The sequence below is a fragment of the Dreissena polymorpha genome, chromosome 1, assembly GCF_020536995.1.
Source record: "Dreissena polymorpha isolate Duluth1 chromosome 1, UMN_Dpol_1.0, whole genome shotgun sequence".
NCBI classification, from domain to species: Eukaryota; Metazoa; Mollusca; class Bivalvia; order Myida; family Dreissenidae; genus Dreissena; species Dreissena polymorpha.
In genome coordinates, this window is record NC_068355.1 from 199,411,818 (window position 1) to 199,439,494 (window position 27,677).

Below are 27,677 nucleotides of genomic sequence, written 5' to 3' on the forward strand. Positions count from 1 at the left end.
AAGATAACGAAGATAAAAAGAGGAGAAGGTGGTAGGATTCCTCCAGAAAGCAGTTTGAAGCAGTTCAGACAGTGGGGTATAATTAATATAAGCCCACGAAGCCGAAAGAGCTCTTAATTCATGCGGTCTTATCTTAAACAGGGATAAATCACTGGATGAAAGAGAAGAATAAGCCTTCTTAATTGTCGAGGCTATCCAACGGGAAATAGAAGCCGCAGGCACATCGCTCCCCCCTTTAAATGGAATGAAAAGTCTTTTACGAGAACCTCGAATAAACTTTACTCTCTTAAGGTAGAACTTCAAAGCCCTTACCGGGCAAAGGAGTCTATCATCATCTTCATGTCCACAAGTTCTAGTAAGACTTGGAACTTTGAAGGGTTTGGAAGCCATAGAGGGAAGTTGATTTTAGCAAGAAATCCTGGCTGAAATAATAAAGTAACAGATCCATCGACAGCATCAAAACGAAGATGGTTATCTCCTATAGAAAGAGCATGAATTTTACTTCTCCGTTTGGATGAAGCCATAGTAAGAAGAAAAACGGTCTTCCAGGTTAGGAACTGTAAAGATGCCTGATCAAGAGGTTCATAGGGCCTTTAGTAAGCAAACCAAGCACACAAGCTAAATCCCATTTAGGAGCCAGTGTTCGTAATACAGGACGTTTAATAAGAGCTGTAATCAGTTCCGAAATCGCTGGATCAGCACAGATTTGTGATGACTTAGTAAAAGCCAATGTATGCGAAATCATAGATCTGTATCCTTTGATAGAGCTAAGAGAAAGTTTCTTATCATCAAAAAGATAGATGAGAAAATCCGCTATGCGTCTAGCAGAGGGATTGAGGTAATCAATTTTCCCTTGAATACACCAATTAGAGAAGAGTTTCCAGCGAGCATCATAGACTGCTCTGGTGGATTTTCTCCTTGCAGACGAAGAACGAGGGTTAAAGCCCTGACAGAAAAGCATTTCTTCTGTAGATATTGCCTGATAACGACCAGACGTGTAAGTGGAACATTACTGGATCTGCATGTAGTCTGCCACTTTGAGATAAGGATCTGACCTGTGGGGAAGCTTCCTGGGATAATCGTACAGGAGACTGAGAAGATCGTTGAACCAAGATCTCCTGGGCCACCAAGGGGCAATCAGGAGTATCCGGCATTAGCTCACTCTGATTTTCGCCAATATTTGGGGAATTAGAATGGGTGGGGGATAGGCGTAAGCTTCCAGTTGGTCCCAAGCGAACGAAAGCGCGTCTATTGCCCACGCTGCTGGATTGTAAACTGGACTCGCATACATAGGTAGTCTGAAGTTGTGTCTGGTCGCAAATAGATCGACCAGGGGAGATAACCGAACTTGAAAAAGATCTGGTTGGTCACTTCTTGATGAAGTGTCCATTCCGATGGAAGTATCTGGTGTTTGCGACAACCCATCCTGGCATGTATTTGGCCAGAATATAAATGTTGAGTGTTTTGCAAAAAACAAGTAATTTCCTGGTTTCCAGGTACAGGGATTGAGAATGTGTTCCCCCCTGTGCCTGGATGTAAGCCACCACCGATGTGTTGTCTGTTGACACCATTACACAAGAGTCTCGAAGATGTGACTGGAAATGAGATACAGCTAGAAATACTGCCCGCATTTCTAGATTGTTGATATGAAGGTGAGATTCCTGATGAGACCACAACCCTGAAACTTATAAACTGAGAGGTTCCAGGTGAGCACCACATCCTTCCTTGCTCGCATCCGTGATTAGATGTAATGACTGCTGCTGAGGAAGAAGTGATACTCCTGCTAAGAAAGTCTCCTCGTCAAGCCACCACTGAAGATGAGACACTAGGGAAGGATGGATTGGAATCTGTTTTAACAGATTGCCCGGAGACCATTTCCAACAAGCTGAGAGATAATGCTGAAGAGGACGTAGGAATAGACCTCCCAACTGCACAAAGTCTGCTACTGAGCTCAGGATACCGTTGAGAGAGAGGAACTCTTGAGCTGTTATATGAGATTGGGACAAAACCCAGTTGACCTTTACCAAAAGGTCTGATATACGTTGACATGACACTCTGACCCGATTGATGTGTGTCAAGAAATTCATTCCCACGAAAGTAAAGTCCTGAGAAGGAATGAGGTCTGATTTGTCTGCATTGAGAAGGAGTCCTAAAGAGAGGAGTTCCTTCCAAAAGAATTCTAGGTTGTTCAGAAGTAAATGACAATCGAGCTGGTGTAAGAGCCAGTTGTCGAAATACTGAAGAAGAACAATCCCGTGAACTCGTAGGTGAGCTCCGACTGCAGCCATTAGTTTGGTAAAAACTCGTGGGGCGGTCGCCAAACCAAAAGGCATGGACCGGAACTGGTATACTTGGCCATGAAAGGCGAATCGAAGGTACTTCCGGAAGTTGGGATGTAAAGGAACATGGAAGTACGCATCTTCCAGATCCAAAGGCACCCCCCAGTGCAGGAGTTTGATGGAGTTCCGTATGAAGGAAGGAGTCTCCATTTTGAAAGTTGGTTTGAGAAGGTACATGTTGAACACTTTTAAATCTATTACTGGTCTCCAGGAACCATTTTTCTTTTGAACAAGAAAAAGACGACTGTAGAATCCTGGAGAATAAGGATCTTGAACCCTTTCTACCGCCTGTTTTTCCAAGAGCCCGAGAATGGACTGTGGAATATGTGGATGCTGAGATACCAGTTCTATCGGAACGCGAGAAAGTGAAGGCCTTTTTTCGAATTGAAAAGTCAGGCCTTTTGTCACCAGAGAATGAACCCATGCGTCCGAAGTAATTTGAGGCCATGGGTTTAAAAAGTGAAAAAGTCTGGCCCCGACTGGTATTTCCGGAATCGGAGGTTGTGGAGGTAAAAAGGGTAGGGACTAAAAACGAGGAGGTACGCCCTTGCCAGCAGAAGGTTTGAAATTCCTCTGATCCAGCTTGGTTTTGTTCTTTTTCCCAGAATCTCTACCAGAAAACTTCTTAGAAAAAGAAGCTATGTTATATGTTAGGACCCGACCGTGGATTAACAGCAGGTCTTTAAGAGAAAAGATTGTTTCTCTTAGCCTTCTTGGGTGCTGGAACTGCTGGTGGCCTAGAAGAAGGCTGCTTAAAGGCTCTTTGGCGTTGTCCAGAATTGTTTCTAGCTAAAGAAGCATGAAGTTGGTCATAATTGTCAGCTGTGATTGCTTCTTGTATCCTTCTACCAAAAAGGAAACCTGATGTGAAAGGAGCTGTTCTGAGCGAGTTCATACCTGGTTCTAAAAGAAAATCTTAAGGTAAAGATGAAAGGATAAGATCTCTACGAATCCTTAACATCTCAGACATTGAAGAAGCAGCATTATGTGAAAGGGATAATGCTGTTCGTGATAGGTGGATCAATAAATCCCTAAGTTCTTCCGGAATGGAATCGGACCAATCAAAAACCAAGTGTAACAAGGTTGCTAGCATTAAGTCTACCTGGTTGGATAGACCTAAAGATCTTCGCTCTCTACTTTCCCAATGTTCTATCATGGAATAAGGGACAGACACTAATGTAGATGAACTAGGCATCCTAAGCAAAAGCTTATTGATGTCTGGATTTAATTTTTAATTTTAAAAAATCTAAACCTGAAGTCGGATCGGGTACTTGTGGTTTGTAGTTACGTTCCTGAAGTTTAGACTCCGCAAAATCCTTTGGTACTTTCCACATATCTCCTCGTTTAGGAATCGTTTTATTCACTGATTCAAACGATTGAAAAACAGATAAGACAGTAGTCCCAATTGGAAGGCATGTATCCAAGCGGGAACGCGCCTTAGTAACCATGGTGGGATCAAACGTACGAACGAGTTGTTAAGTGATCGAGATCGTCGAATTAGAAGAAGTCTCCACAGGTTGTGGACTCAACTCTTCACCCAGAGTCTGGAATATCAGCTCGTAAATTTGATTACTGGAAGCCAAAAATTTATCCGTATCAATGTCGCATCCGATTCAGCTTCACTCTCTACAGGAACAGAGGTGTGTAGAGAAACAGCAGGAACAGGAATGAAACTATCTTGTGCCAGATTGTCTGGTAAAGATGAATAACCATCCACGACCTCAGCAATTTGATAATGCTTATCAGTATTGACCGGTACAAAATGACCAGACGCATTCTGTACCCATAGAACATCAGGATTCGAATGGGTAGCATTAGGGGGTACACGACTAGATATTGTCGAAGACACCCGTGGTGCTGATAATGTAGCAGTAGTTGTTAGCTGCGATCCTGAAGTTCCAACATGTGTGGCTGTCAACATGGGATCCGACACATGTGGTTAGGAAACATGTGATTCCATTAAGGAATAAGACGGTGATCGACTATCCGAATGGTAGGTACGATGTCTACGTGAGGTTTGTCGACGTCCACATTTCCTTGGATGTCGCGATCTGGATCGGCTGCGATGTCGAGATGTAGATCGGCTGCGAGGAGACCGGGATCTTCTGGAATAGCGTCTCCGTGAACGACGACGTGATCGCTTACGCGAGTAGCAGCAATGAAAATTGCTCGACGAAGATGAGCGTGTCCAATGTCTACTCCATGATGACGAAGATTCATTCGTCGGTGACCGCTGACCGGACTGGACCGGTGAAGGTGACCGGACTGGTCACCCATGACCGGACCAATGACCGGACCGGATCAGTGACCGGACAGGACCAGTGACCGGACCGGTGAGTCTGCTGAGGCTGCATAATGTTGGGACCCGGAGTGTGTCCAGCACTCCTACCTAATAAGATTAGATTGACGACAGTTGGGACGAATTTTGAATGATAGCTGCAATTTCCAGCTATTTGTTTTGTACTGAAATACTTTTTAATTATTTATATGGTCTAATGCTGCTAGGGGATAGGATTATCCGGAAAAAAAACACCTGTCCAGAATGGTGACCACAAAACAGACAAAATAGAACATTGCGCCGGGAGCGGGAATCAAACCGGTGTCGTAGAGGTGAAAAAGCGTACGTCCCTACCACTGCGCTAGCGGGACGGACGATTACGCAAAGAAATGTTGTTTTATCTACATATATCATAGAAGTGCAGCGTTTACAATTTGCTGGTTCTAAATATTTCGCATTCTTAAGTTTTGTGATCACTTAAAAAGTTAATTTTACATGTTTTCATTCGCAATTTATTTACAAAATCGAAAACAAATATCAAACAAAATAGAGAATATATAAAGATGTTTCATTGGTCCATAAAAATAAAATGGATGTAAAATTACTAATTTAAAATTAAAGTTCTGATACACTTATTGAATCTGTTTCCCCAGGATATGCTGTTCTATTAATATTTACCTTTATCAATGATAATCAGCGAGGTATGCTGATTAGAAAAATCGAGCTATCTCAATCTGACTGGCTTGGTCTTTTACATAGGTCGCCATTGTGAAGATTTTTTCACTGATAACTTAGACGATGCTTTGCAGCATCGTCAAAAAGTAAACCGAATAATCTACAGAAAAGATAAATAAAATTTATCCTTCAAACTCCGACAATAAACACGATTAAAAGAACGAAAAAGTCCTGAGCCAAAATAGGCGTGCACTCGTGGTTGTCCGGAAAGGAAAGGTGAGTTGTTGTTCTTGATTTCCGGTTAGGTTACATTGTACTATGTTTAACCTGACTTGGTTTTCTTTATTAGAGGTGGATGATTCCCAGCGCTTTAAGTTTTCCGCATAATTAACTCCCTGGAAAGGGATAAGCTAGAGATAACAGGTATGTATTTATGATATTAAAACAGGGAACCAATCAGGTAACACATGGCACTCAAACATAAATATTGTACTGCATGCAACTGGTATTACAATATTTTAGCACAAACTCTTGTTCATTTGCCCAGCAAATGGTAATGTGAAAATATATATTGTGAAAATATATATATAACACATATAAATATCACAATAACAAACAAATCTAGAACTTTTGGGACTTGCAAGATACTGAATCCTGCATAAATCACATCAATTCAACATGTCGGAACAATTACTGTAGATTTACGTAATACAGTTTTATATTCAATTCATAAATGCCAAGAGAAACCCAAGATTTCATACAAATTAATAACTCATTTATACAAAATAAGTTTGGACAGGCCCAACACTCAAAGCCCAATCAACAGGCCTTAATAGATGCATGTGTGTATGTGTGTATGTTGATGGGTGTACCTGGTTTATGTGTGTACCTGGTTGATATGTGTACCTGGTTGATGTGTGTACCTGAATGATGTGACAGTGTACCATACTGATACTGTACCATGCTGATACTGTACCTGGTTGATGTGTGTACCTGGTTGATGTGTGTACCTGATTGATGTGTGTACCTGATTGGAGTGTGTGTAACATGTTGATAATGTACCTGGTTGATTTGTGTACCTGGTTGATTTGTGTGCCTGGTTAATTTGTGTACCTGGTTGATGTATGTACCTGGTTGATGTGTGTACCTGGTTGATGTGTGTACCTGGTTGATGTGTGTACCTGATTGATGTGTGTACCATGTTGATACCGTACCTGGTTGATTTGTGTAACTGGTTGATTTGTGTACCTGGTTGATGTGTGTGCCTGGTTAATTTGTGTACCTGGTTGAAGGTGTGTACCTTGTGGATATATGTACCTGGTTGATGTTTGTACCTGGTTGATTTGTGTACCTGGTTGATGTGTGTACCTGGTTGATGTGTGTACCTGGTTGATGTGTGTACCTGGTTGATGTCTGTACCTGGTTGATGTGTGCATCTGGTTGATGTGTGTACCTGGTTGATGTGTGTTCCTTGTTGATGTGTACATGGTTGATGTGTGTACATGGTTGATGTGTGTACATGGTTGATGTGTGTACATGGTTGATGTGTGTACATGGTTGATTTGTGTTCCTGGTTGATGAGTGTACCTGGTTGATGTCTGTTCTTGGTTGATGTCTGTACCTGGTTGATGTGTGTACCTGGTTGATATGTGTAACTGGTTGATGTCTGTACCTGGTTGATTTGTGTACCTGGTTGATATGTGTACCTGGTTGATATGTTCAACTGGTTGATTTGTGTACCTGGTTGATGTGTGTACCTGGTAAATGTGTGTTCCTGGTCGATATGCTTAATTGGTTGATGTATGTACCTGGTTTATGTGCTCTGCACCAGTCCAGGTGAAGCTGCAGGTGTCGTTACAGCAGAGCACCTGTAGTGGAGAGTTGTCCAGGCTGCAGCCAGGTGGGTACAGCATGCTCATCATGGAGGGCTGCTCCACCTCTGGCCCAGTGCTGCCACTGGACACACGCTTGATGGCGTCTAGCAATGTGAGGGCTGCTGGGTACGCCCGACCCTTTACTGCGTACATGAATGGGGTACATCCCTCGGCGTTCCTGCAAGTAACAACAAACATCAGCAGGGGATAAAAATATTGCTAAACTGCACTCGTCCTGCAAGACGAGTGCATTAAAATATTCACTTGTCCTGCGAACTCATGCACTTGTCCTTCAAATATGTGTGAAATAAAGATTGCAAATGGCTGATATGACTAATAAAGTTTCCTATATCACTGCTAAAATGCTGCTTACAAAGTTATTTCTGCCAGCTGATCACAAAAGAAATGGTTTAAAGGGGCCTTTTCACAGATTTTGGCATATTTCGAAGTTTGCCATAAAATGCTTTATATTGATAAATGTAAACATTGGATCTTAAAAGCTCCAGTAAAAAATCAAGAACAAGGGACAAAATTGTCACAAAACCAGGTTTTCATTGTGAAAAAAAAATCTGATAAAGGGAGAAAACTCAAACTGAACTTTTGAAATGACCAAAAAAAATTAACCCCCTTTGTAAGTTTTTTTTTTTTTTTTTAAATCTATTTTTAGTCGTGGCGACCTTGACATTGGAGATATTGACGTGATTCTTTCGTGGGACACACCGTCCCATGATGGTGAACAAATGTGCCAAATGATTTTAAAATCTCACAATGAATGACATAGTTATGGCCAGGACAAGCTCATTTATGGCCATTTTTGACCTTTGAACTCAAAGTGTGACCTTGACCTTGGAGATATCGACGTAATTATTTCGCGCGACACACCGTCCAATGATGGTGAACAAATGTGCCAAATGATTTTAAAATCTGACGATGAACGACATAGTTATGGCTCGGACAAGCTCATTTATGGCCATTTTTGACCTTTGAACTCAAAGTGTGACCTTGACCTTGGAGATATCGACGTAATTATTTCGCGCGACACACCGTCCAATGATGGTGAACAAATGTGCCAAATGATTTTAAAATCTGACAATGAACGACATAGTTATGGCCCGGACAAGCTTATTCCGCCAGCCCGCCAGCCAGCCAGCCAGCCCGCCAGCCAGCCAGCCCGCCAGCCAGCCAGCCCGCCCGCATTCGCCAATCTAATAACCAGTTTTTTCCTTCGGAAAACCTGGTTAATAAAATTTAAAAAAAGGAAAAAAAGTAGCCGGTACCAGGGCTCGAACCAGTGACCCCCGGAGTCCTGGAGTTAGTCTGAAGTAAAAACGCATTAACCCTCTCGGCTATTCCGCCGGGTATGCGTAGAGTAAGTATTTTATACCTTATATAAGCAATCTTCGTAGTTTCGTAAATTTAAACGACAACAACAGAAATTCTCCAAATTATTCAATCGTTTCGCGTTGCAATGCTTTATAATTTTTAGGTTTTCAAATCGTCAAAAGATACATATAATGGCTATATTGGATTATGGTAAATGTTCAGTAATACTGTTTCCTCACAAATATCATAGCTAAAACGAAAATTTGCGAATCTGAAACAAATTTTTTCAATTTTGTCAATTTACCAAACCGTGAAAAGATCCCTTTAAAACTGTACTTCGCGGTTAAATAATTCTTTAAAAATCAATACATACAGTGAATGCAGTCGTATGGTTCCCTGTAAACATGGAAGCCCAACGTTTACACCAAAAACCCAATATTTACTCAGGACACAGTCTCGCATCACAACGAGCACCTGCTGTATGAAATTTACAATAACAAAATTTCTGGTTGATTCGCGTTCTACTTTCAGAATAGATATTCTTTAAGAAAATGATTTTATTTAATGAAAAAGAGTCTTGCTGGTCTGAAATACATATTTTAACATCAGCTTTTTTCACTCGTCCTGTAGGACGAAGCTTTAGGGAAATTCACTCGTCCTTTCAAGACTTCACTCGTCAATACGAGTAGACGAGAGGAATTTTTTTCCCCTGATCAGTGTACTTGCCAGAGGACCAAAAAAAGAAAACGTCTGCATGATCACCCTGAAGAAGCCATGATGGCTTTGATGATACAGATCGAGCAATCCACACTAAGCTTCCTTCAACATTATGATATTAAGGTGATCTTATTTGCCTTTCAAATCTACAGTTGACACTTAATAAGAGGTCTTCAGTTGACACTGAATTAGAGATCTTCACTTGACGTTTACGACAGACAAACACATCTGGGGTAGCTAAGCTTATGTGTTCAAAGGGTCTAAATTGGACCCTGATATCTGCACGTGACCTAGAAATTTTGATTTGTCAACTGTTGACCTATCTAAGCAGTAACTTTTACCTAAATATCAAATTTTGACCCACTTTGAAAAATATACTTTCAAATGACACACTTTCATATAGATATCTAGAGTAGACCTAATTGATATTAAGATATCTAGAGATGACCTACTGTGACCTAGACATCTACAGATGACCTTTGACCTTGAGGTCAACAGATGCCCTAGTTTGAACTAGAGGTCAACAGAAGACCTACTTTGAGCTGATGTAAACAGATAACCTTCTTTGACCTCGAGGTTGACATGAATCTCTACAGATGACCTTCTTTCAAATTGATGTCCACATAAGACTTTCTGTTACCTAGATGTCAACCGGTCAACTACTTTGATCTAGATATCTACAGATGACCTACTTTGACCTAAATGTCTGCATAAGACCTACTTTAAATATAATGTCCACATAATTAATACCTACTTTTACTTAGATTTCTAAAGATGACCTACCATCATCTAGATGTCAACCAGTCACCTACTATGATCTAGATGTCTTCAGACGACCTACATTAATGTCAATGTCTACAGATGACCTACTTCGCAGAGAGCAAGTCTTGTAGGTGAGGTTTCAGTGCTGCTGAGTCAGAAACCAGTTTAAGTATCTGCTGTGCCTGGTTTAGGCGCTCCTTCTCGTCCAGTCTGACCGGGGGGATGTGGACCGTGCTGAACTCTGGTGGGGGAGCAGTCGTGGCTGAAGGGCCAATAGATGACTGGCGGGTCAGCACAGGACGATCCACATCTGAAACAGTACAGCAGTCTACTGTACATTGCTCATACAAATTAAATATGTAAACTGATTTAAGTAAGAGTGTATGTTCAATAATATTAAAGTTAGCACTTGAGGACGTTAGTGTCAAGGTCATATAAACAAACAAGACAAACATTTTATTCGAGATCGGTACAGAGTCCATAATCAAGAAAATTATGTGATTAAATACAATAATCAGTGGTCAGTTTGTTTAGGTAATGTTTTAGGTAATGATTTTAACAAAAAAACAAATATTAATTCAAATACAGTGTACAGACTACGTAACATACACATTGAGAGTGATGTACATGTATTACACGGTAACAGATTGTCTGATATCTAGTGCATATTTGATATAGTTTGCAACATTTTTAAGAACAGATGCGTTAACAGATCCCATTAATGAATTTAATTTATATACTGAAGGTCTAACGTAAAATTTTCTATCAAGGAATCTTCTCCTTACACAGAACTCCAGATAAGGGTTGTATTTTCGTAATTACGAATTATTTTCAAGTCCGTTACGTATTTATTTTAAAATCTTGTCGTTCCATTAAGAATTACAAAATCAAGTTACGAATATTATTTTTACATCGGTTCGTATCGATTTTTATTGAGTTCTTTTCGCGTATTAAAGATCTTTGCGGTGTCTATATAGAATGGTTATCGGGTTTGTTTAAGTAAGCGCATTTTTTCCAATAAAAGCGGCGTACACAGTCTATCTGTCAAAAAACAATGGCGGCGCCCAGAAAACGTCCTAAAAAACTGCAAAGCGTCTAAAAAAACGCTTTTAACATATTGTACGCAAAGTGAGCCGAAGTTAAATGTTTAGAAAGACATTATAGAAAAGATCTTATACGATGTTGTATGTTCAGTTGCCGACACAGTCGGAAAAGCTAAACAAAAACGCGACAAGACGGGTCCAAACTTAAACACAAAAAAAAACATTGAACGAGTGGAAGGGACAAGTCCTGTGGCTAATCATTGAAAAGATTGAAGGGGAGACCCGTTTTAACTGTAAAATATGTAAAAATTCATCTAAGGCATGCAATCTAAGCACAGTTTGGGCATATGAAGGTATTTGAAAAATAAAATTGAATAATACTGAAAAGACACTGTTGAACTCGTATAAATAAAGTTGCTAGTATGTTTATTTTTATTTTTTTTGCATGAAAATAACCATTATTATTTATTTTAAGGTCATTTAGAAAAAATAAGAATTATTTTCCAAAACTAAGTAGTAACGATAAGAATAAAATTTCAGAGTTAAGAATTCTTTTTGGAAAATCTGGTTGTAATTTAAGAATTTCACAAAACCTTATCTGGAGCTCTGTTACAGTAATGTAACATGGACAAATACATACAAAAATTTAAATGGTACACGTCTTCTAGATTGTGACTACCACAATACAAACAATATCTTTCGTTTCTTGGTATATTACTAGAGCCATAACGGCCCGTATGAATTCTTAATGAGTGTGCACAAATCCTAAAGCGTGTAACAAATGGCCCCAGGTTAACAGGCAATATATTGAGGTATTTTTCATAGGCAAAGTTAGTTTTGTAATGAGCGTAATCTGTTAAAACTGGACTACGCAGTAATAACCCCTGCCATTCTTGAATAAACGTGCCTTACCTTGTCTGATAGCAGACTCATAGCTGGGAGAGGGGCCTTACCATGTCTGATAGCAGACTCATAGCTGGTAGGGGGCCTTACCTTGTCTGATAGCTGACTCATAGCTGGTAGGGGGCCTTACCTTGTCTGATAGCTGACTCATAGCTGGAAGGGGGGCCTTACCTTGTCTGATAGCAGACTCATAGCTGGTAGGGGGCCTTACCATGTCTGATAGCAGACTCATAGCTGGTAGGGGGCCTTACCTTGTCTGATAGCTGACTCATAGCTGGAAGGGGGGCCTTACCTTGTCTGATAGCAGACTCATAGCTGGTAGGGGGCCTTACCATGTCTGATAGCAGACTCATAGCTGGTAGGGGGCCTTACCTTGTCTGATAGCTGACTCATAGCTGGAAGGGGGGCCTTACCTTGTCTGATAGCAGACTCATAGCTGGGAGGAGGGTCTGGGGGCCAGGTGAGGGTGGGTATGGTGACCCCCTCGTCTGACTCCCTTACATCTAGTCCACTCACTGCGCGCGCTGCTGAGGAGGCCCTGCGCATCATCTCTCGCAGGCTCACCCTGTAATCACAACACCAGGGCTTGTACTGAGACTCGGTATATGATTCACAATCCAGGAAATATATAACAAGAATCATGGCAAAGTTTGGTTGTCATGCAAAATGATTTACTTCAATATAATATGAAGTACTAACACATAAAATGTCTGTATCATACCTCAATCTAAACTTAACAAACTGACTTTATACTTTTCTTATTTTAGTGCCAGTGATATGACCTTGACCTGACTAGCCCTGACATACTATCCAAAGAAACTCCATGTCAGCCGGCTTTATCAAAAATTTCATCACGATTGGTCATTGTAAACTAAACTTATTAATCAGAAAACCTGCTTCTAAGCAAATTATCCACCTGCCATACACCAATCTAATAACCAGGTGTTTCCAATTTAACTATTTTAAAACAAGAGATTGCCAAGCAATATTGTCCCCTACCGGTGAAACTCCACCATTGTCAGTAAAAAAAAAAAAAAAAAAAAATATTTGTTGCCATAGCAACCAGAATTTTTGACGTAGGCACAAAATGAAATGATGTGCATAATCTCCATATTGCCATCTACCCATGTTTCAAGTTTCATGAAAAAATATTAAGAACTTTTAAAGTTATCGCAGGATCCAGAAAAGTGTGACGGACTGAATGACAGACTGACAGACAGACTGACAGACAGACTGACAGACAGAGTGCAAACCATAAGTCCCCTCTGGTTTCACTGGTAGGGAACAATAAACAAGAGATGTGTTTGTCGGAAACACAATGCCCCCTATTGCGCCGTTTGAAATGAAATTTCAATATATCATTTGGCAGGTTTAGAAATTATCTCCCTTTTAAAGGTTATTACTTCCCTTGGATTGTATTTTTTTTACTTTTGACCTTCATGGATGACCTTGAGTTTGACCTTTCACCACCCAAAATTTGCAGCTTCATGAGATACACATGCATGCCAAATATCAAGTTGCTATCTTCAATATTGCAAAAGTTATGGCCAATGTTAAAGTTTTCGGACAGACGAACAGACAGACGGACGAACAGTTCAACTGCAATATGCCACCCTATGGGGGGGGGGGGCATAAAAAGCAATATATTTGACGGATGCAAGGACTTTGTTTTGGACTGAAATGACAACGAAGTTTGGTGAGTAGACTCCTGCCATGCCAACCCGCGAGATGAAGTGTCTGTGTTGACTCCGAGCCCACTGGCAGCGTTCCTGTTGGACTGTATGGCCGTGAGGGCGTCCACAGCACTGGTCACTGCGTTCATTACGTCCAGAGTGGACGTGTAGCTAACAGTGGATGGAGGACCTGGACCCACTACCACCTCCGCTGTAAGGGCAAACAACGGACAGTGAAAACAAGGACAATGGATTGAGCCCTATTCTGGGAAAACTGGGCCTTAAGAATGCGCGTTAAAATGTCAACCAAGATTAGCCTGTGCATTCTGCACACACTTATCAGGAACGCAACTTTCTGCTTTTTGGAAGTTTTTGTTTAAAAGGAAGTATCTTCTGAATGTGACTCCAGCAGGTGGAAAGTGTCATCCCTGATTAGCCTGCGGGCACTGCACAGGCTAATATTTGATGACACTTTACGCACATGCATTAAGCCAAATTTTTCCGAAACAAGTCTATCTTGTTCTTTAAACTGAGCAAAAAGGCAGGATTATACCCTAGATAGATCAACTTCGGGTTCACAAACAATTTTCATATCATTTAACACAATACACTAAACCTTCACTTTAATACCAAATAATGGAAATCACAACACACAAAATTGAGCCTCCACATCTGTCAATCATTTTTAAATTTATGTGCAATAAAAGCCAATAATCACTTGTAAACGTGTTAAGCTGTTTAAATATATTATACAAAAAAGCATGCAAGTCTTCTTTGTAATTTTAAAACAAACACATGGTAATGTTCGAGACTTTGGATGCATGGAAATGAATAAAAGACGGAGAGGACTGAGTGTGTTCAATCCCTTTTCAATGTATTGTGACTGGATGCTGGTTAGTTGGCCTCACGTTTGTCAGTGTCCTTGTTGGATGTTGGGATACACATGGCCACACAGGTGTGCAGCAGGTTACGGTTGCCATCACAGTGCTCCTGTATCACCTCTCCCAGCAGCCTCTGGTTGCCTGCAAGGTACAGTCATATGTACTGAGCTGACAAATTGTACCCTGAGACGTGGCCAGTTCTAACAACAATGTTTACTGATATCCACAATTAAACTTTCAAAATAAACATGAAACCTTTGGGCCTTGTAGTTTCAGCGGAAAAGTGCCTTGTTAACAAAAATGTTACAGAAATTCTGAAATGAAACAAGAGATGTGTTTGTCAGAAACAGAATGCCGCTTATTGCGCCGCTTTTTTTTTTACCTTTGACCTGAAGGATGACTTTGACCTTGACCTTTCACCACTCAAAATGTGCAGCTCCATGCATGCCAAATATCAAGTTGCTATCATCAATATTGCAAAAGTTATGAGGAAGGTTAAAGTTTTGGGACACACACATACAATGACTGACTGACACAGTGACAAATAGACAGACAGACAGACAGGCCAAAAACAATATACCCCCGATCTTTCGATCCGGGGGCATAAAAAGGGCATAACTTATTGAATGTTCAACTTATGACAATAAAGCAGAACTGTATATCAAAATGAACAATCCTTAAAAGTGTATGAGAACTTTTCAGGAGACATTTATGTCTTCTGTCAGACAGACAAAAGAAAGCAAACATACATGGTTATTCCAGGACACCCCTCTTTGTTTTTTTAAACAAAAAAGTGCCCTGACACTTGACCTATTGTGAACAAGTTAGGAAGTCATGCATAAGCCATAACGTTGCCATTTCTATAAGTATGAAGTTTCATCACATCTATAGTCCTGTCAAGTGACACACCACACCAGTAGAGACTTCATCACAAAATTACCTCAGTTATAACAAAATCATCAGTAAATCAGTAAGTTTGTTACGAGATGACCCACCTTCCTGCTCCAGCCCATTGAGACAAGTCCTCACTCTGTCAGTGTCACAGCGCAGAATATGGGGCAGCAGGTACTGGTGCTGAATCACATCAAAACCAACATACAGTCCCACCCATTGGCAATACAGCTATGAACATTCAAACACGAGGTAGAATGAAATAGCTTAGCTCAAACCACATTTTTTTCAAATATACAGTGTCAATTTTCTGACATAACAACAAATATTGTTAGTTTAAGTTTTTGTTATTCCAACATTTTGATTGGGTTCCTTGAACAGATCTTAAGAAGGGAGAGTGAATCATGGTTAAAACCAGTCACAAGGCTCATCACTAGCATACCAGTTTGACCTCTGAAATATTATTTTAACATCTACTTTTTGAAAGACACCGACCTCAACAGCCAACACAAAGAGCATGGCCTTGTTCTTCTGGGTGGAGGGCAGGATGTCTCGCAGGAAATGGGTCTTCATGGCGAGGCACCTGACGGGAGGTAGGTCCAGCCACATCGGATCCTTGATGCCCTCCGTGCAGTCCCGGGCAAACGGGTACAGGGCCCCATTACCATCGCGCAGCTGCACAAAGGAGTCCTGACAAACAACAGGTATGGTGAACTGGGTATAGGAATAACATTCTTAAACCATTGCAAATAGAGAAGTCAACCAGAAAATGTGAGTCAGAAAGGTGATCTATTATACCCCCACAAATATCGTTGTCATAATACTCAATGGTATCGATTAAAAAAATAGAAACAGCCATTTTTGTGTAAGATATTTCTGAGTAAAGTAAGAACACGAAATTGTAAGAAGCGCTTGCTTCATTTTGTTTGTTGTGGCATGACTTACATTCCTGCTGTTTCCTTTACTTCATTCACAAATAATTTGTTAAATGGCAAGACTCACCATTTTCTTTCTAAAAACATTTCCCTGATGAATTTCTTTACAAAATTACACACTACAGGCTTAATGGTTCTTACCTGTAAATAAATAAAAACCCATTCTAAACTTGTAATGTGGCTCATCTAAAGCATGAGACTTGATGTCACCTGACAAACAGACTGATTTCTAGCCAAGAGACTCACCTCTCCAGGGTTGTGCAGTGTGATGTTGCTGCGGCGACATCCCATGAAAGCCTGTGCCTCTGTTGGGAACACAGACTCCCTCTCAACCTTCCCCGAGCTGAGATTGTACACCACATAGCTGAGTCTTACACCAGACTTCGCCACAACATGGATACCTGAAACATTAAATTGTTTTCAATCTGATTTATCTGCCAATAAAAATGCTCGTTACACATACACATTGATCTCCACTGGTTTAATGTTAGAGAGTAAACTAAACTGCAGTTTTAAAACACTCCTGAGATCTCCATCTCCAGAGCCAAAATGTGCATACCTTCACAGTCCACAGTCACTGCCAGTATCTGTCCATTCTCCACCACTGTCACCTTCTTAGGGACTTTCTGGAAACAGTCCGGCAGCCTGGAGGCACTGGTTGTCTTTACAACCTGGCAAACAAGATAGAGTGTAACCTGGCAAACAAGAGAGTGTTACCTGGCAAACAAGATAGGGTGTAACCTGACAAACAAGATAGTGTTACCTGGCAAAAAAGATAGTGTGACCAGGCAAATAAGAATGTGTAACCTTGAAAACAATATATATCGTAACCGCGCAGACAAGATAAAGTGTAACCTGGCAGACAAGACAGAGTGTAAACTGGAAAAAGAAAGAGTGTAACATGACAAGCAAGACAGAGTGTAACTTGGGAAGCAAGATAAAGTGTATGCCAACTATGTGGGGGAAATTCAGTCAACGCAGCTTGAAAACAATCTAATATATATATTGCAAAAAAAACACACCCTACCCAACTTTTTTTCAACATGTTACAGGAAACAGACCTTCTATTTTTAGGTCTAATAGGGATCCCAAAAAAAAACTTGACTTCAGCCTCACTGTGTCTAGAGCATGAGACTCACATTGAGTTCATCCTTCCTGAGCAGCCTGCACTCCTGCAGCAGACTGGCTGGGTCCTCCTTGCTGGTACCTGGTCCATGTTCTCCACCACTCCCGGTCTCCTTGGCAATGGGAGGGAACCGCACAGCAGCATAGGAACCATCAACCTGGCAATATAGGCTTCACACTTAACGCTTGCATGCAGTACATTCAGAGGTGGCAAAGTCTGGTATGCTTTTGATGACAATATTAAACAGTCTTTAAGTTCTCTTAACAATAGTCACAGAATGTAATTGTGTCTTTTGTTTACGTGAAACATATTAGGAAACATGTAAACCTTGATTTTGAGCAGAAACTATTTTTCTTCATTTATTAACAGTGACCTTGAATATTGACCTTGACCTAAAGTACCTCATATGCCAACACAAGAGTTCCGCGGTCGGAGATGACCGCATTGAAGCCGGATTTTTGATTTAAATGACAGGAAAGTACCTTTCGTGTTTTTGTCAATGCAATACTTAAATTACTGAAATATTGTTCAAAGGTCAAAATGAAATGTAAGTACTTTTCAAGGCATGAGCAAACCTTGTGTTATGTTTTGAATGCATGCATATACATGAACAACAATAACATTTAAGGTCACAAATATGAACTTGAATTGACAATTAGGAAAGTTTGATCTCAATTTTTTTATTAGCAAATTAGTAACATATTGTTTGAAGTTTCCATCAATTTCATTATCAAATGTAAGAAAATAAACTTCTAAACTAAAATAAACTAGTTCTGGCCAACCTTCATGTCAAGTTTCAAGACTCTAGGTCCAAGCATACCAAAGTTATAACAACTTTAACATTTTTATATTGAAGGTCACAGTGACCTTCACCTTCAAATGAATGACCTTGAAATGACCAGTGGTCATCTGTTAATCCTGGCCAACCTTCATGTCAAGTTTGAAGACTCTAGGTCCAAGCATACCAAAGTTATACCATGAAATAAGAACTTTAACATTTTTACATTCAAGGTCACAGTGACCTTGACCTTCAAATGAATGACCTTGAAATGACCAGTGGTTACTAACTAGTTATGGCCAACCTTCATGTCAAGTTTCAAGACTCTAGGTCCAAGCATACCAAAGTTATAACAACTTTAACATTTTTTATATTGAAGGTCACAGTGACCTTGACCTTCAAATGAATGACCTTGAAATGACCAGTGGTCATCTGTTAATCCTGGCCAACCTTCATGTCAAGTTTGAAGACTCTAGGTCCAAGCATACCAAAGTTATACCATGAAATAAGAACTTTAACATTTTCGAGCACGCCGCCACCCCGCCCGCCCGCCCGCCCCCCCCGCCCGCCCGACAACATCAATCTATAAGCCGAGATTTTTTCGAAAAAAATCCGGCTAAAAAGTGAAGTTTTGAACATTGTACATATGTTTGCATCACAATAGCTCCATTCATTCTGGAAATCTTCACTTTTGTTCTCCATTGAGTACCTGTGACCTTGAACCATATCACACTCATCCCGTGTGCAATCCCTGGACATCAGCAATCTATGCAATCAAGTTTCATTACAAGTACGCAATTTGTTTCTAATTTATTAAGTGCAATCAATTCTTCAATATCTACTATCTACTATCACCTTGGCCTGACTCTACACACCTAATATGAGATTGCATGCTAGATCTGAACACAAGGCATTTTTTCATGTAGTTTCAATAAAACCATCAATCTATATTTAGTCACGATGACATTGGTGTTTTAAGTCTCATATTTATTTGAAGGATTTTTTATATATTTTTGGTAAAAAATACCTTGATCCCAGCCATCCCATGTTATTCCAAGGAGGGGCAGGAAAGTCGTATTTTTTAAGACACATTTTGTTTAAAGAAATAACACAAAACACAGAACCTCTGCAGAAATAGTGACTTACCTTGAGCACTTTGCCTACTGGTACAGTCTTGATATCCTCCACAAAGACAACATTTTTGAGTGGCCAACTTTCCTCGTCCTTGAGCTTGTCTATCTCCTTGCTCGGTGTGGGGGCCTTCTTACGCTCTACAACAAATACACAGGATCCAGTATGTAATATACACATAGATTGATCAAAGGGAAACTTGCCATTTTATACAGAAAATTTAAGATGATACCATAATATCACAATTATCCCCAAAACATACACACATTTTGTTCATCCTGTAGAGTATACCTTCTGAAATATACTTACAAACACTTAATGTACAGTGTGATTGCTCTTTTGAATGTTTCATTAATTGGGTAACTGCATTTCAACACTAAGATTCAGCCACACACAAGATTCAAATAAGGGATAGTTTAACATGTCAGTCGCCGTAGCGTAGTGTATATGGTGAAATGTGTTGGGTCCCCACTGTGGGAGCGTTCTTTCCATTTCCTCCAAAGACACCAAGAACCAGTAGTTATACTCGTGAAACAAACATGATTGTTTCAATAAGACATTACCTTCGATCCAAGTGAGCTAAAATATATAGGTTAAAAATAGAATGTCCCAATTGCGAAATATGTGATGCTGGCTAGGGTACTCACTTCTGTTGACAAGGCCAGCTGTGGTCACTGCAGGTGGAGGAGGGGGGCGGGGGCATGTCAGAGAGTACTTACTTCTGTTGACAAGTACAGGCCCGCTGTGGTCACTGCAGGTGGACGAGGCGGGGGGGGCGGGGGCATGTCAGAGAGTTCTTACTTCTGTTGACAAGTACAGGCCCGCTGTGGTCACTGCAGGTGGAGGAGGCCGGGGAAGTGGGGGGGGCGGGGGCATAACAGAGAGTACTTACTTCTGTTGACAAGTACAGGCCCGCTGTGGTCACTGCAGGTGGACGAGGCGGGGGGAGGGGGGCATGTCAGAGAGTACTTACTTCTGTTGACAAGTACAGGCCCACTGTGGTCACTGCAGGTGGAGGAGGCGGGGGAGGGGGGTGGGGGCATGTCTGGCTTACAGTCACTGGATGAGTCACGGTCTGCCTGCCTCTCACGGTCTGGCCTGCAGGGCAGAAGAACAAATGCATGTGCTTAAAGTGTCATCCCAGATTAGCCTTGGCACACTGCACAGGCTAATCAGTGACATGAAATGTTCGCTTTTATTGTCTTTTTTTTTATTTAAAATAAGTCTCTTCGTAGGAATAGACCAGTTTAAGGGAAACTTGTCATCCCTGATTGGCCTGGGCACAGGCTTATCTGGAGCGACTATTTATGCACAAGCATTAAAACCAGTTTTCACAAAGCTAGACTCATTTAATTTACGTTTGACAATTAGAAGTTCTGTAATATGGAAACACCTTAGTTATTGCAACAGACAAGTTCTATTTCACAAAAAAGTGTTATATATATTTAAATTATATATATATATATGCTAATCTATACAAGCCTTTCAGCAGTCGTTTCAAAGATTGGTTTTCCAAGTACTTTGTGAATTGGGATGAGAATCTTTGACTTAAAAAAATAATAAGTGATAATACTTTTGAATGTCTAACATTGACGTTATGCAAGGAATATAACATTTGTAGATATTGTATGCCTTTTAACAAAAACATGATTCTGTGAAAAAGTTTCCTTGGTGAGTAAGGCCCAATTAGTAGTGATACTTACAAGACAGGGTGTCTGATTTTGAACCTGCAGGTATCATTGAGAGACCAGGCAGACTCCAGGAGTTGTCCCACCTTTGGTGTCCCATCCACTGTGGTGAACGCTATAGCACCCGCATAGTACATTGGGGCCGTGCGCAGACATACCTGTGGGGCAGGAATGGGGCAGAAATATCAGGAGGTTTCTTGGAATTGTGGAGTAGCCTACGGTCAGTCTGTGTTTATCTGCTAGATGCATGATATTAAAGGGTGATGATTTAATATTGCAGAATAAGTGAACTATAATATTTGTGGATGCATCTTTTGACAGTATCTACCAGTAAATGAGGAGAAACTTCATCATTATCATATTGATCATGTAATAATAGAGAGATATCTTACCAAGGAGCCAGTTGTAATATCGCTCTGTGCTGAGGAACATTTACTTTTCTTCTTTTTCGTCCTTGTTCTTTCAAGGATCTTCTTCCGTTGACCAAATGGCATGGCACCCCTATACACACAGTGATTACCATTAAACAAATAGACTTGCCAGCAGGCAAATAATCCACTCTTTAAAATGTGAGTGCATTCCCCAAAATGCAGCGTACAAATGTAACTTTTAGGTTCATATTCTAACACAAGAACATTTTTTTCTATAGACAAAGTAGAAAATGAAGTGATTTCTAGTAATGTACTGAAGCGAGTATTTATTCAAGCATTTTATATCAAACATGCTCAAATCAATTACATTTTTTAATTTAACATAAATTTGGTCTTTTTAAGCATGCAACTTGGTCTGTTGCACAAATTAGTGAGCCAGGCAGGGTTACATATCATCAGATACGTGCCTGGCTAAGACCCTTGCAAACCATGCAAGGTTAAATACCGATACAACCAGTGATAAGGCTATTATCTTTTCATCTATTGCCTTAAAGTTCTGGCGGCATTATGTGACTATATATATATACTAGGTTGGCGCTAAGGAAAAATAATTAGTAGCCAAATTTCAGCACTATAACCTTATTTGCTCAATGAACGACATAATCATTATCATAAATCTATAGGTATCAACAATGACTGTATTAAATTATCAATGAAGTCACATTTAAATAAATTATTTGTTACCTGAAATCAAATAATTTTATGTTTTTTTATTTTTCATTTATATATTTTCATGCACTGGCATAAACAGTATACAATGTTAGAACTTTCAGATATGCCCCGGTCTTTGATTGGGTGGGTCTTGCGTAACTCTTATTCGCCATCCCCCTTCTCCCAATAATTTTTGCCGTAGTCTGGTGCTTCTTGATTCTTGAGAAATACATTTACTGCAATGTATTCTTGAATTGACATATTTTTCCATAGTTGCAATATATAATTTATTGAAACGTACCGGTAAATTTGTAAGTCTTAAATACTGGATGAACTGAGTGGCTAGGCTATATTTAGTTACACATCGTCTGTTAAAAAAAATGCTTTGCATGCGTAGAACTTGGCATTGCAGACGGCAGCAATAATTTCGTGCTCTTTCTTATAATACGGGTTTTACATGGCATACCGGTATTAATGCATGGTGAATAGTTATTATCACGTGGTTGTAGAAAAACGGTGTAAATCAGTTCTACAAATAGACATGATAAAATATACATGCACTGGATTAAATTTGTTACCGCATCAAATTATTAACGGGTTTTGTTTTTCACAACTTACTCGCCGTAAGTAATTTTACACTGCTCGCCAATTGCAATTAACTTCTCATAATTAATGATTGTTTACAGTACAGTAAATAGGTGTGATGATGATGCCCGAAACCGCCTTGAATGTACTGCTTTATTTACTGGTTTTATATCACCTATTAATGCTACAACTGTGATTCATTGTTAATAAACGCTTACTCTGTCAATCAAAAATAATAATCGCTATATAACTCCGCCTCCATAAACATTCTCGTAACCGATTGGACGTTAAATATCACAGCTTGGCGACTGGAAAGTTACCCGAAAATTTCCCGTGATGCATCTGTCAGCATACATGACTGTGTTATGTGGCTTGAATATACGATACGGGCATCGGGTTATCTCTTATCAATGGACTATCCATTACCACCTGGAGCTTTTATGGCGATTACATGTGGAAATCGGTACCGAGTTCTCTTTAAAAGTAGGGAATATTATATACTTATAGAAAAATATCAGGGTTTTTTGCAATCGCCATTTTCATTCACATTTTAAACTTTAATCGCCAGCTGAAAGATTCAATCCCCTATGGTGATTTTGGCGATCGGAAACGCTAACATAGTATATATTACAACTGACATCATGAAACCACTGTGCTTATTTCCATAGAGGGTTACAAACCACCAGACACCTGACCTAACACTAGTGGCAAGCAGGGTTACATACCACCAGTAAAGGGCTCCACTCTCCAGCAGTGCACACGTGTACAGAGAGCAGGTGTGCAGGCTTGCTATCTTGTCAGTGAGGAACTCTGGGAAGGTCTGTGCGGGGTGCTCCAGCTTGGCAGCCACGTACGTCAGAGAGTCATCTACCCATGTTGCCACCCGGTCAGACTCTGTGAACACACTGGCACGCACTGGGCAGGCTGACAACCCCACTATCTTCTCATGCTGCAGACCCAGGGCTATCGTTTTCGGGTGATGGATGTTGGGATTCTAGAAATACCAAGACACATAAAACCCGTATGTTGACATACTTATAAGGAACAGAGGCCAACGGTGCATGATTCAGGGGAAGGGGAGGAGCATGCATATACAGGAGCATACCAGGTTAAAGTGCGGTTAGTTGGAACTAACTTCCAAGATGGCATCGATTTGGAGTTTTTCCTGAGGGAGTAGCAGATATTCTCATCCGGTAAGCCACTTAGTATTTACATTTCTATTGAATGAATGCAAACTTTCGGCTTAACCATGTTGTGATTCCTTTGGTTTTTTGCTTCAAGATCTTTGACATCAGGATAAAAAAGTTGCTGCAGTAAAACCATCTTCAAATCTGTTGTTAACTTATGTTAAGTTCGAGAAATTGGATGTACAAGAACCATTTTCTCTCATAATATCCATATTGACACACGAGTACAGTAAATATAACTAAAATCACGATTATTTCATTCTCCAGGTGCCGTTTCATCTCTGATAATAAAATTTATTGCCAAAAAAATTAGTTTAACACATCCCTTTGAACTGACCTTCTTTTAAGCACATTTTGGGACCTGGCTTCTAAATGGCAAACGGCTCTTTCCTATGATAAATAGTTTTTCAGTAAATAACTGTCGTGAATGAATTCCGCATTGGTGCAATTTGCCAAATGTTTTTGAGAACATTTTTTCTTTAGAGATCAAGAGTTATCATTTTATATTATTTTTTGTATTAATTGTTAAATTAACTTGATGCACTCCAAATGAATGTTAAAGTGCTCACATTAAATAGCTTACCATATTAAATCGTTGAAAATATATGATGTTTGTGTCATTTGTGAATAAAAAGTATCTAGGTTTTTGGTCGGCCATCTTGGATTAAGACCCCATGGCAAAAGAAAATTTCCTTTACCCAAGACCTACTCGACTATATTTTCTTATTTATTTACTCTATTTTGTATAACAGTGACCATGACTTTCATCAGATTGGCCCCAATTGAACCAGGATTCGACACTAAGGCACGTCCGACAGACATTGTCTAGTAAGATCGGTGGTCGGGCTAGTAAAACTGCGGGCTAGCTTGTCCGACTGGTCGTACATAAATTAAAAAAAAAGTAGTAGCAGTAGTAGTAGTAGTAGTAGTAGTAGTAGTAGTAGTAGTAGAAGTAGTAGTAGTAGTAGTAGTAGTAGTAGTAGTAGTAGTAGTAGTAGTAGTAGTAGTAGTAGTAGTAGTAGTAGAGTAGTAGTAGAAGTAGTAGTAGTAGTAGTAGTAGTAGTAGTAGTAGTAGTAGTAGTAGTAGTAGTAGTAGTAGTAGTAGTAGTAGTAGTAGTAGTAGTAGTAGTAGTAGTAGTAGTAGTAGTAGTAGTAGTAGTAATAGTAGTAGTAGCAGTAGAAGTAGTAGTAGTAGTAGTAGTAGTAGTAGGAGTAGTAGTATTAGTATTAGTAGTAGTAGTAGAAAAGTAGTAGTAGTAGTAGTAGTAGTAGTAGTAGCAGCAGCAGCAGCAGCAGTAGTAGCAGTAGTAGTAGCAGTAGAAGTAGTAGTAGTAGTAGTAGTAGTAGTAGTAGTAGTATGCATTACAAAAATGCAGTTAGCCTTACATTTGGTAAAATTTAAATATATTACAAGGGAGGCAAATCTGTAACAATAAATTTAAACTTATTGCATTTGTTTCCCCTGTAGTGTATTACCTCCCCTGTCCTTCTTATATTTATATTAATCAACAAAATTAAACATTAACACAATATTTAATATACAAAATATACAAAAAATCTCATATTCTGATAATATTTTTACTGATCCACTGTATTTTACTAAAAGGATGATGTTTCATTGGACTGATAATTATAGATTTAGGATTACAGACCAGTTGCTTCAGTAATATTGTTCAGAGTGTGCCCTGTTGGCCATGTATGCATTCTTGAATTATCATTCAAAAAACCACTTTACTATTTCGAGTAACCGTGACCTTGACCTTTGACCTAGTGACCTCAAAATCAATAGGGGTCATCTGCGAGTCATGATCAATGTACCTATGAAGTTTCATGATCCTAGGCCCAAGCGTTCTTGAGTTATCGTATGACAACCACCTGGTGGACGGACAGACCGACCGACAGACCGACATGAGCAAAGCAATATACCCCCTCTTCTTCGAAGGGGGGCATAAAAAATCTATACTGATTCATATGACTATAAATAACTGCTGTGAAAACCTTTACTTTTAATGTGTAAAATTACTCTTGTATCCGATTTTTACATTAAAACAAAACTAGTATATTTAAATAAACGCGGAGCATTCACATGATTCATCGCTATTTTTAGACGCAAAGGAGAGCTTCCTGCAGAAATTGCTTCTTTTAATTGGTCAAGATGTCATGAATATTAATGATTTTCTGCAGTGTCGTAAAACTGTAGAGCATGATTTTACGACTTTTATCGAAAATCGGTATCGTCAATGTAAACATTTTTTTGCGTAGCAGACAAGATAATGTAATTTAAAGAATGGCTTTGTTTAAGTTCAGATTTTTGCCCGACAAATCAGTTAATAAAAAATAATCCGACGCTTAACTGACCCGAAACGTTAATATAAGGAAACACGAAAACGTCAATTTTATCCTAGATGAAAAATTGAGTCAGTTCCCATGGCTTTAATTTGACGAAGAAAAGCAAAAAAAAGGGTTATTTTATTGTTTTACCCTATGCATAAAAAAATCTGGTGTTCACTGATTATTTACTGATAAAGCCTGATTTAACAGTTACATGACACAATTGTGTTTATTTGCTATGTCATTTATGGTCTAGTAGACATCAGGTTCGGGCTTGTTCATTTTAAGAGGAGCTGGTCCGACGGTCTTGCTGTAAAAAAAGTTAATGTCAAACCCTGTGAACTCCCATGCATATAAGCAACATACACACACAAACAGTGCAATACCTTCATCCAAACTAAAGTTATTTGCTCAACACCATTTTTCTATTGAAAGTAACACTGACCTTGATATTTACAGGCCTCAAATACAATCTTTTATGAATAGTCAAGGTATAGACTAATACATTTTACATACAACCTTTTGATTAATCACAATTTAAATAATCTTGAGTGTATCTTTGAGCCCATTAGCCCTGCAGACTGACCTCGTGGTGTTTGAAGGGCTCATAGTCCTGCCATCTCCAGCTGAACAACTGACCTCCTGTCCCTATGGCTACCAGCTCTGTGTGCATGGCAGCAATATGGCTGAACCGCGGACAGTGACCATCCTGCAAGGTTATTCATACATTATAATGCAGCGATTTTTTTTGCCTTACTGGTAAAAGTACCGGTTCCATACCAATTTAGACAAATGTGCGGGAGAAATTCCTGAAATTGAGGAAATGTGCGTCAGTCTTCAAATTGGGAGATTGGTGTATTTAATTTTTTGCTCCCAAATACTTTAAAATTGATAACTTAGTGTTGTCAAGCTGTCAATATTATATCAACTAAGGTTCAAGCTATAGAGCTGCATAGGGAAACTAACTAAATGTTAAATTTTATTTCTAAAAAAAAACTATAAACATTGGAACCCTGCAATTGGGATTTTTTTTGGACAGCAATTGGAAAATTTGTAGTTTTTTTGCAATTTGGTAAATGTCGTTTTTCGGTACTTTATCAAGAAGGTAAAAAATGCTCTGTAATATCCAAAGTAGATATGACACAGGGATGTAAACTAAGGCTGTAAAATGACACATCATTTGGAATCACTTTAAGACGGACACTATGTCAAGCTCACCATCTTCACACGCCAAATCAAATACAACAACTTCTGAGTGCAATGTGAACACCTCCTGAGTGCGATGTAAACACCTCTAGGGTGCAATGTGAACACCTCCAGAGTGCAACATGAACACTTTTAGTGTGTTCAAACTATTTAAACCAAAATTCCATTATTATTTAATAAGGTTTTCATATTACAATCTGTATTGTTCAAATATCAAAATAGCACAATGAATTTTGTGTACGCTTACTGTCAAGCATTGCAAGCAATAT

At 39.5% G+C, this 27,677-nt stretch overlaps 1 protein-coding gene across 1 annotated transcript in view; it reads right to left on the reverse strand.

Annotated features, from left to right (window-relative positions):
- LOC127864547 (E3 ubiquitin-protein ligase UBR5-like) overlaps nucleotides 1–27,677 on the reverse strand; it is a 128,453-nt gene that overhangs the window by 74,132 nt on the left and 26,644 nt on the right. The window contains 16 exon segments of the mRNA XM_052404269.1: nucleotides 7,101–7,344; nucleotides 10,077–10,278; nucleotides 12,328–12,479; nucleotides 13,636–13,798; nucleotides 14,496–14,609; nucleotides 15,464–15,542; nucleotides 15,855–16,049; nucleotides 16,541–16,695; nucleotides 16,854–16,965; nucleotides 17,434–17,577; nucleotides 19,345–19,469; nucleotides 20,303–20,427; nucleotides 21,033–21,175; nucleotides 21,410–21,518; nucleotides 23,410–23,678; nucleotides 26,789–26,911. Of these exon segments, the coding sequence (XP_052260229.1) occupies nucleotides 7,101–7,344; nucleotides 10,077–10,278; nucleotides 12,328–12,479; nucleotides 13,636–13,798; nucleotides 14,496–14,609; nucleotides 15,464–15,542; nucleotides 15,855–16,049; nucleotides 16,541–16,695; nucleotides 16,854–16,965; nucleotides 17,434–17,577; nucleotides 19,345–19,469; nucleotides 20,303–20,427; nucleotides 21,033–21,175; nucleotides 21,410–21,518; nucleotides 23,410–23,678; nucleotides 26,789–26,911 (2,454 nt within the window).